At 38.9% G+C, this 11,349-nt stretch overlaps 1 protein-coding gene across 1 annotated transcript; it reads right to left on the reverse strand.

Annotated features, from left to right (window-relative positions):
• Positions 1-357: 357 nt before the first annotated feature.
• On the reverse strand, positions 358-1,436 carry LOC130082352 (uncharacterized). The gene is made up of 2 exons (XM_056247199.1): positions 1,391-1,436; positions 358-1,071 (listed from the first exon to the last, which is right to left on the reverse strand). Exon 2 carries the CDS (start codon positions 1,057-1,059, stop codon positions 358-360), a length of 702 nt encoding a protein of 233 aa, XP_056103174.1. The 5' UTR covers positions 1,060-1,071; positions 1,391-1,436.
• Positions 1,437-11,349: the final 9,913 nt, after the last annotated feature.

Genomic DNA, 11,349 nt, shown 5'->3' on the forward strand with positions numbered 1-11,349 from the left:
ATCACACAAACACACAAATCGATTGTTTTGGAAGTTTATGGTGACAATTCTATGTTTGAAATATGTCATAGATAAATCAGCACAACAAATATAAACACAGAACTAGAAAAGCTTAGTTACAACAAATGTGACGGGAATGTGTCCCCTAATATTTAGATTAATGGTCGATATATATGTTTTTTTTTAAGTGATCGATTTTTAAAGTTGTACCTTTGGTCCCCCTTATTCTGAAATATTTTTGTACATCTGCAGTAAATCATTAAAATAATACAGTGATAAACATGCAGTGCTCAACATCAAATCTTAGATTTATAGAATGATAAAAAAATAATTATCATAGATTATATGTACATTTATTCATTTAGCAGACACTTTTATCAAGAAAATCAAGACAGCAAATATTATCAATAACATCACCAGCACATAGCAGCATTTCTCACAGACATCATTGATGGATGAGTGTGACCTTTGACTCTGATTGAGTTCACTCTTCACTGACCGTGACTGAGCTGCAGATGGAGACTGTGAGCGTCTGCAACACGGTTCTATAATAATCTGATAAGAATCATTCAAAGTTTTCCTGAGGAATTTGTTTCTGCTTAACCTTTTAATGGCCTTGATGAGTTTAATGCGAATGCAGTAGGTGTGATTCTGGTCAAAGTTCACTGGATCTGAGTGCTGTGTCACATAAATCCTGTCGAATCGTGGAGTGGACCAGTGAGATTTAAATGAAACAATGATGCGATCTGTGTTGCTGTCATCATCTGATCGTCCTGTGTCATCCTCAGTGACATATTCAGGCAGTGAGTCAGGGGTGTTCAGGTTGCCCACCTCATAGTACGGAAGATTCGAGTAAGGAAGAAGTCCTTCCCTATTATGGAATAGACAAAAGCCAAAATCTCTATTTGCAGGGTTGCAGAGTGCAATTATACGACCATTGGAGTCAATATCAACACATTCATGAGCAAACCACCACAGCAAGTTCAGACCGTGTCTGGGAGGAGGCTGACCAAACCTCGACTCTCTCAGATCAGACAAATTATACAGAGTCTGCATCATGTTCCTGCAATCCTGCTGAAAAAAAGAGTATAAAACAGGACTGGTTTTACTTCAACAATAGTGTACATTTATTTATTTATTTAACAGCCATTCAGTTTTTGTGGAGTAACAAGTGGACACAGTTGGTTTCATTTCTCTTTAAACACACACCCACAGTACAGCCCATCTGGACTATGCTAACGGTTACGTCGGAGCTATTTGGTGAATTGGTGTAGTTTAAAAAAAAGGATATGAAAGCAGCATTCTCTGGTGTAAAGTTTAAAATATATCCTATATATTATTTTAAAAAAGCAACAAAAACAAAAAAGAGCACTGAATACTGTAGGCCTACCGTGTTCGCGAGCTGTGAAAGGATCTGAGTCTGTGTCGGGCACGCGCTCACATTACTATTTATGTCTTGTTTAGTGGGCGGCGAAAAATACGTAAAAAAGAAAAGAAAAAAAACTCAGTACAAAAACTAACAATGGACTTTTATGGATGATTATCGAGGGATGAACATTTATCAGAGAAACATTCATGTTGACTAAACCTACACTAGACTCATGAATAAAAGTTGAATAAGAATGTCAGTCTTTTAAAAATATATAACTTTTACGGAAATTAAAACGGGCTATTTGGTTCAGCTTTTAGTAGGCTACTTGAATATCCCCCCCCCCCCCCCCTTTTTTTTTCCTCACAGGGTTAAAAGTGTTATCAACAGATGTTTTTTGTTGTTATTGAAGGAGTGATGCTTTCTACAGCTGCAGAAGAACAGATGAATAACTGGGAAAGTGAAACTAAAGCTGACGGACAGTAGCGCGGGTTTGTAAGATGAGAAAAACTCTTAGATTTTATTATATTTATAAAGGCATAGTGTCATGCCATTTAACTAATATTGCCTAAATATAAATGGCTGTTTAAAATTGCCATGTAGCCTAGGCTTTATATATGTCACTGTTTTACTCCAAATAGGCCTATAGGTTTATTTTTGAAAGTCAGTTTCTGTATCAGACACTTAAAGCGGTGACTAAAGTTACATTTTCAACTGTTGCTGTCCAGGAAAAAATATGCAATTAATTAATTGAACACATATTGGCTTGAATAAAGAGGAGTTTTTGTGTATCAGTTGACAGTGAGCAGAGGTTAAACAGTACCTGAATGTATTTGTGCATAAATCAGCCATTCAGGGTAAAATATGAGTCTGAGGTGAATAAATAATAAACACATTAGTTCTTCCAGGGAGGGAGTGAGAGGTCAGCTGACTATGTAGGAAACCGAAACTGCAGCTATATGGGGAGGCTGCAGACCTGGAGCCGGCAGATATACGCCCCTGGCAGTTTTACGCCCCTGTTGTTCCTGATGCGTCCAGTAGGGGGGATATACTGCGAAATAACATACGGTAATTAAATCGACGCGTGCACATTAATAACTCGTCCATAGACTTGACAATTTTTTGTTTTTTGTTAATTTAAATATAAACGCTACAGTGTAGATCTGCACGGATTAAAATGTCTGTAGATATTCAGTTGGGCTTCACTCTCTTCACTCAGCCTACAAAAGACTATGAGTTTTTGTGAATTGAAAAATTAAAAATACACATCAATTATGTTATGACAAGTATATGACCTGCTGCAGTTATAGGCCTATATTCACCGTAGGTTTTTATGGGAGACTGTGAGAATTTATATAAAGTTACATTTAGATATTAACCAAATTTAGCCAATTAGACAGTACCATGTAATCATATGGATCCTCGACTAAATATATGATGTAGCTATTATTCTCTATTGGTCGTCATACAGCTTCAAAACAGTGTCCTAGCATTTTATGAAGACAAACACAATTTATCCCTTTTCTAAAATTCCAAGGTCCATTTAAAAGAAAGACACAATATTGTTGTTCACAATTTTTTTTATTAACATCATTTATGAATTATGATGACTCCCCTATGGTTTGCCCCATTTCTTTAACTATTTTGAAAAGGGCATACATGGTGATTTTATCGTGTGTGTGTGTGTGTGTGTCTGTGTAAGTGTGTGTAATTGAAGATCAGGAGCAAATTGATGCAATCCACACTCACCTGACATCAAAGTACAACGGCACAAGCACTTGTTGGTGGAACAATAGTGGGAAAAGTGTCAAGCCACTTTGATTTCCACTTTGCTTTCTTTTGGTCACTCACCGATGATGGACTGTGCAGAGAAAATTGAAAATGACATTAAAACCATGTCCATGTATATGTCTCTGTAAGTTGTTTATTTTGTAAGTCGTTATGGGTGTTTATAAGTTTAGAGAGAGATTTTCATTTTCTAGCTTAAGCAAACACACACCTTTATGAGATGCAAGTTAAAAAGAATTTGGTAAAGACAGAGTATGATAAATCCCACATTAAGTGCACATACCCTACATTTTAGTCCAGACCAGTAAGCTATTTTAAGAAAAAAAATTATATTAAGATATAAATTATATAATTAGATCATTTCATAAGAAACAACTCAAACCAGAATTTACATTCAAACCAATATGGGAAAAGTTTTTAATGTGGTTTTATTGTGTGATCAAAATAAAAAAAATAAAAATATTTGAGTGAGTGTGCAGTAACTCTTTACTTGGAGAGAGAGATCTACATCCATGTATACATAGCTATATGCCTATTATAAATGTGTCTTTTGTGTGTTCACACCATAGACTGTAAAAAAACAAGTTTATATATTTCCAATATCTACTATAATGTTGCCCCGGAAACCATGTGGAGTAGGCTATGTTTTAATGCAAGGAGTTAACAGGGTCTTACAAGAAGAGGCCATCTCACGCAAGCTAAATACTGCAGGCAACAAAAGAAAATTAAAAAGAAAACGAATTTTAAAGTGAGTAGAGAAGACTAGGGTTTCTAAAAGGTTTCTAAAACAAATAATATCATTGAGTCTGTTATAAAGAACCTTTAATTTTAAAGAATTTTAGCTCAACATCAGAGGTCTCGAGTTTCACAAACGTATCTAACAATTAAAAACATACAACAATATCATTATTTTGACACATCTATTGAATTGATATCCAATGTGCTGTTGCATCTTTAAATATGAACACATTTTAATTTGCAAAACAATTAAAAGGTCTTCAAATATAGATATTTGGCACAGACTGCATTATTTATGTGACTTGACAACAAATTTGCGGATGTCACTGAACTAATGAAAGGAAGATATTAATGTTATTATATAACATTTATCACCATTGAATAAGATTTTACCTCGTGTCTCACATGATCTTAAATATTTGTCTACATCATTGCAATAAATCATTAAAAGAATACAGTGATAAATATGAAGTCCTCAACATCATATCTTAAATTTACAGATTGAAAAAACATACATTTATATTTAAATATATTTATCATGGATTATATGCAGGCTACATTTATTCATTTAGCATATCACTTTTATCCAAAAAAGACAATTGCCTAAAAATGACAAGCTTCAATACACTGTTTCAAAATTAAAAGCAAAAAAACAACAACATGCAGCTGTAAATAAAAACTATATTTTCAAGTTTAAAAGCAAGACGAAAACAGCAAAAGTGAAGAACATACAGATCAGTATTTTGCAGAGTTTTGCACAGACAGGTGTAGTGGATGAATGTGACCTTTGACTCTGATGGAGGTTTCTCTCCGCTGAGCGAGCTGCAGATGGAAACTGTGACCGTCTGCACTGCATTTGATAATATATCTGATAAGACTCGTTCAAAGTTTTCTTGAGGAATTCTTCCCGGCTTAACTCTTTAATGTCCTTCATGAGATCAGAGCTAATGCAGTAGGTGTGATTCTGGTCAAAGTTGGTCTGATCTAAATGCTTTGTCACATAAATCCCTTCAAATCGTTGATATTTAAATAAAACAATGATGCGATCTGTGTTGCTGTCATCATCTAAAAGTCCTGTGTCATCCTCAGTCACATATTCAGGCAGTGAGTCAGTGGTGTGCAGGTTGCCCACCTCATAGTACGGTAGGTCAGAGTAATGAAGAAGTCTATCAGCATTATAGAATCGGTGGAAACCAAAAGCGCCATTTGCAGGGTTGCAGAGTGCAACCATACGACCATTGGAGTCAATATGAACACATTCATGAGCAAACCACCACAGCAAGTTCAGACCGTGTCTGGGAGGAGGCCGACCGAACCTGGAGTCTCTCAGATCAGACAAATTATACAGATTCTTCATGTTTCTGACAATCCTGCTGAAAAAAAAAATGTAAAGAACAGTACTGGTTTTACTTCAACTATAGTGCACTTGTAATGCAAAGAAAGATATTTTTAATATAAAACATACAATTACAGAAAACCTGCAAAATGCAAAACCAAGAAGGACCATAACAAGCCATAAAAACAGCCAAACTTCGGTTGAATCATCTTATTTCCTCATTGGTGAAACATCACTGTTATTAATCAAATTCTACATATCTGATACCCTTTGCATGTTTATTTACTCAATATTCGGGATAATTTGACAGTTTTCAGCAGTGATCACATTTATGTGCATGTTTTAAAAAAATCAGCAGATTTTCTCTCAAAATCAGCAGAATAAATATTGGTCACTTACACAGAAAGTCAAGCAGAAAGATCTCTGTAGCGATATAGAAAGACTGATCCTCAAGTCTCTTGCAGTGAGTTGAGTGAGGTTTCTGGAAAATCCAGCTAATTTAGTTTCTCTCTCCGTGTTTCTCTGGTAATGTGAAAAAGCTTGTTTTATCCAGCAGTTTCTTGCATTTATCAGCTTCCACAGTGTCTTGTGTGAGATCAAAGACTCTCCTGACCTGTTTTGTAACTAAGTAAAAAATAATCAGCTATATGAGCGCATTAAATGAATCCACCCTGCCCTGCAGAAGTGATGGGAGTGTAATAATACCTTTTGAGGGTGGAGCAAAGATCTGCAAACAGAAACTGATGCTGCAAGATATTTGCATGATATTTTGCATATAAGTTACTCTAACAAGAGTTTTATAGCCTTCACTTATAACAGACATGGTATTGTACCCATCACAGAAAACCTTCATAAACATAAACAACCTACATAAACATTGTTTATGTTTTTTAAACCATTTTGGTTATAAGTAGGCTACCAGGAAATCATTGTAAACCACTGTAAGACTGGAAAAACTGGTTAAGGAACTACCACTCCTCGAGTGGACAAAGGACCTTGCTTAATGTTAACACTTGAACCCCCCCCCCCCCCCCCCCCAACTCACACAATAATCTAAATGGTTTAATGTGAATGATTATCATCGAGTATTATACATGTTAAGTATAATTTGAAATGTCTCAGTGCGACTGGTACAAATGTCTCATTTCCAAATAAGTAAAACATAAGGTTTTTAAGCGTTTAGAGATAACACACACACAAAGGAGGGTCCTCCTGCTCTCAGAAGGTGTGAACTCAATGCTAATTCCCACTGTTAGCAAATGGTCCCATGTAAATCAACTTCTGCCCCCAGTAAGTCTGGGAGGGTGATCACAGTAAATTTCCACTCTGAACTCATGTTTACATATGAAATGAGCTCTGGCTATATAATGAAATGCAGTTTTCTGTATCTCAGATCAGCCCGTGAATGCTGAGTCCCTCAGCTTCACGTAGGCTATTTCCTAATGTCGGGTTCATCTTCTCTTTATTCCAGAGCATTTTGTGTTTTGTATTGATTATCTTTAAAGGGGTCATAATGGTACATGCACTTTTACAAGTTGATTGTACTGAAATGTGTGTTGGCAGTGCCTGTACACAACCATCATATAATGATAAAAATTCATCCAGTGGTTTTGTTTTAATCTCCTTATATGTTTTCCCCTGCCTCAAATCAAGCCGTTCGACCGTGTGACGTCACATGCTCGGACGCCCCTCCCACGATTGTTGATTGACAGCAGGGTTTCAACACAGACCCGCCCTCGCTCATGAGCCAGCTGTCAATCATAGTCTGCGCGGACCGGCGCGGTCATTGTTGATATGCTGGAGCACTGTCTATGAGCAGAATGGCGTCTAAGCGATTGTGGTGTTCTGTTCTTGGGTGCAATAACGAACACAGCAGTCATTTTAATGTTCCTAAATCCGAACCGTTGAAGACACCGTGCAACGTCAATGCTCTCATGTTTGCGCGAATCATTTCTCACCAGACTGCTTTATAAACGAGGGTCAGTATGAGCCGGTTTTGCTAAGAAGCTGCTCATGAATAAAGGATCGGTACCAGATTTTCGTGTTCCTGCTGAACCTCTTGAACAACTGAAGTGAGTGTAACGTTTTATTAAACTTTATATTAATATTTATATCTTTGCAAATCGCTAGCTGCACGCTTCACGATGAATGCGTCTAAGGTTTACACTCAGGGTACATTACGGCATGTTTTCTATGTACGACGTTCTCAATATAATTAATAATCCCACGTTTATAATGAACAATGCGTTATGGTTATTGTGTTATTGTGTTACAAACGGTGTAGCACAGAACAGAGAGGCGGGGTGAGCAAAGCTCATTATCATTTAAAGTCATATGCACTGAAACGGCGTGCTGAAAACAGAGCTGTTTTTGACCAGGTAAAATAAGTGTTTTCTTACAATACTAATGAGAATTTTTAATTAAAGTATATTACAAACTTTTAATTTAGACCCTAAAGAATCATATTAGCTTGTACAAAAATGGCATTATATGACCCCTTTAACTGATTATGAAATTGGAATGATAAATTTACCTGACATAATAAATTGTTACATTTGATTATTCTAACTGACTTTGATATTATTTCATTAGAGTTACGTAAAAGGAATTAGTCAAATATTTAATGATGCACAGATATAATTAAAAAACCTTTTCATTTATGGAGTCAGATGAAATAACGAGAGAATACATCCTGTCTATCAGATAGATATGTATCTATATGCTTTTAAATCCCCAAGGAGTGTGGAACTTTGGTGTTCTCTTGTTGACCAGCCTTTAAAATTTGACAAACACATTTCATCCGTAATCAGTTCCAGTTTCTACCAACTTCGTCTACTGTCTAAAATCAAAGGCTTTCTCACTCCGATAACTCTGGAAATGGCTGTTCATGCATTTATTACGTGTCAGCTGGATTACTGCAATTCCTTATATTGCGGTATATCAAGTTCTACCAGAAAGACTCGGGAGAATAAATACTGTAACAATAAATACATTTATTGATAGCCCAGCAAGCCATAAAGTTCTTTGGCGTAGGCCCCGTCCATAGCTCGCAATCCGAGGGTCCGGACTCTGCTTTTCCTGCCTGAAGACGAAGGCAGGGGCGCAGCCGACCCCCTGTGAGGTATAGGAAGGGACCATCCTGGTAGTGGTGGGGAGGATGGAGGGGAAGGAACCATCCTGGTGGTGGTGGGGAGGATGGAGGGGAAGGAACCATCCTGGTAGTGGTGGGGAGGATGGAGGGGAAGGAACCATCCTGGTGGTGGTGGGGAGGATGGAGGGGAAGGGACCATCCTGGTGATGGTGGGAAGGATGGAGGTGAATGAAAGCGTCAGCATCTGCGAACTCAAACATGTGTAAGTACTGGTCTTTTATACCGCAAGTATTAGACATGATTGGATAGATGAGAAGGTAATAAGTGACGTAGCAATTGAGTCTTCCTGGTAGAACTTAACGCTAAAGCTTCCATTTCTCATATTGCGGTATATCAAGTTAGTCCAAAATGCTGCAGCCAGACTTATTTATAAGTGTCGCAAATATGACCACATCTCTCCGATTCTCAAATCTCTACACTGGCTGCCAGTTCGACAGAGAATAGATTTTAAAATTCTACTCTTTGTTTTTAAATCTCTATAGCTCCTGCCTATCTCTCTGAACTTGTTCATCCTTACACTCCGTCCAGAAGCCGAAGATCCCACGACCAGGCTCTGCTGGTAGTCCTTCGCGTTAGACTCAAGCGTAGAGGGGAGCATGCATTTGCGGTGGCAGGGCCACGACTGTTCTGTAAAGCACTTTGGTCAGCCTAGTGGCTGTTGTAAATGTGCTATATAAATAAAAATAACTTGAACTTGATTCACATGAGCGTTTACACTAGGAAAGTAATCTGATCTAAATCATTTTCAACTACCTCTGGAAGTGGTCGAACAGACAACCTCAAAACATTTTAGACCTGTATGTTTACACCTGTATTTAGTGTCGTCCATTTGTGATCCGACCGACCGAAAAAGCTTGTTAATACCAGGTGTAAACAGGGAGTGTGGTGTCACATAAATGCGTTGAAACCTGTTCCACCTTGGGCCCTATTTTAACGATCTGAAACTCAAGTATCAAACGCGAAACGCAAGTAACTTTGTGGGCGGATCTCGACGCAAATTTAAAATGGGTTGGTCTGAAGTAGCTACATTAGCCTACTCATAGGTGTGGTTTGGGCGTAACGTGCAATAAACCAATCAGAGCGTCTACTCACATTCCCGTTAAGAGCAGGCGCGCTTGTTCCATGGCGGATTGCTATAATGGCGGATTTGCCAGGCACACGCCAGGAGCGGTTCACAGCCGAGGAGACAGACGTTCTCGTCAGGGCCGTAAAAGACAGATAAGTGAAATTGTATGGGGATGGGAGAAACCCACCCAAATAAGCTTCGGTTAAACAGGCTTATAATAATTTGGGTAAATGCAAGCTAGATGTATGACTCTTTTTTCACATCCGACACCACAATGATTTCCCTCGTGTGTTAGGCTAATATTTTTCCTTGTATGATTTGCAAAAATGAGAACTGCTGCGTCTGTGAAGATGTGAGAAGCAAAGTGCCCGTTGTGCACTTATGGCCAAACATGTGCCCTTAAAATAACATCTGACTTTAGACTAGGTCGGTGGTGGAATTGTTTTCTGGAACTGCAAAATAGCACCAGGGAACGTTTGCGCCGGAACACGTGGCGTGTTCCCTGAACCGCCCCCAAGAGCGCAAATTCATTCCCTAATTTACCGACGTGTGTCTGTGGAGGGAAAAGTCCGCTGTGCGTCGGGTGCAAAATAGGAATAATCCATGCCTCGGTATACAAAGTCAATTGCGCTGGGTGAAAGATAGGGCCCCTTGAGTCAAAGGAAACAATGATGCAATCAGTGTTGCTTTCACCTGACCATCCTGTGTAGGCCTATTTCTTGACACTATTGTGCTACTATACAGGCTGTGTGTGTGTGTGTGTGTGTGTGTGTGTGTGTGTGTGTGTGTGTGTGTGTGTGTGTGTGTGTGTGGTGATGAACAGAAGTGCATCAGTGTGGAAAAAAAAAGGGGATTTGGGCTACATTAAATCTTCTTTAGGAGTTTAGGTTGAACTGTATGATGTGCCTGTTACATTCTCACTCATATTCAGAGTTCTGCTTGAAATCTCCACACTGATTAAAGCGCTGCAGTGATGACGTATTTTTGTTGGCCAACTCACCTGTAAGTTCACATCACCCTCGACAAAAACCCAGTAGAATATTTCCATTGTCCTTTAATGGGAGGGTAGGTGATTTGTTCCAGAAAAATTTTTTTGAGCCAGTGTCATACTGTCAGGAGCCAATCAGATCCCTCACATGTCACCACGCAAAGATCACTGTCCCCAGATTACTGATCACCTGCACCTGTTTCCACTCAGCACTCACTTCCCAGCCAGCACAAAAGCACCCGATTCACTCCCAGTCATTGTCAAGCCTCCAACAGGAACGACCCTTACCAGTCACCACTTGTCTCACTCTGAGCCATCCTTCAGCAACGGACGTAAAGTATACTTACCAGAAAGAAACTAACCTTGTTGTCCTTGTTCTGATGTTCCCAGGATCCGCTCCATGACTCATGTTCTCCGTTTCCTGGAATCCGCCACGAGTCCCGTTTCCCACTGGATGAGCTGCAAGAGAAAGTGAAAGTATCACTGAACTGGTGAGCTCATTGTCAAGTTCACTTCAAAGGATCTACTCACCTGGAATCCTTCCTGAATCACGCCTATCCACGAACGATCTGAAAAGAGAGAAAAACTCAAGTTATTGATCTGTGTTACCCGCCACGTTATTCCTTAAGAAGAGGATTCACTCACCTGGATGCATTCCTGCCACATATATCCTCTTCGAGATCACCGTTGAAACTCCCGAAACCCTGCATACTTACCTTTGAGTTAAATAAAGATACATTTATGTTTATCACTTACCTCTGTCTCCGAGCCTGAATCCTGACAGAAGGCTTGACCTAACAACAGAAAGAGGTGAGAGAGGGATTCCGGACAGCCCGCTGTTGCTACCAGCTCCACACCTACCACCGATCCTCCGACAGAACCCATGTTTGATCCAGTGAGAACTTCCGCGAGC

Source organism: Rhinichthys klamathensis, unplaced genomic scaffold, assembly GCF_029890125.1.
Source record: "Rhinichthys klamathensis goyatoka isolate OS25496 unplaced genomic scaffold, OSU_Roscu_1.1 h1tg000044l_1, whole genome shotgun sequence".
Taxonomy (NCBI): domain Eukaryota; kingdom Metazoa; phylum Chordata; class Actinopteri; order Cypriniformes; family Leuciscidae; genus Rhinichthys; species Rhinichthys klamathensis.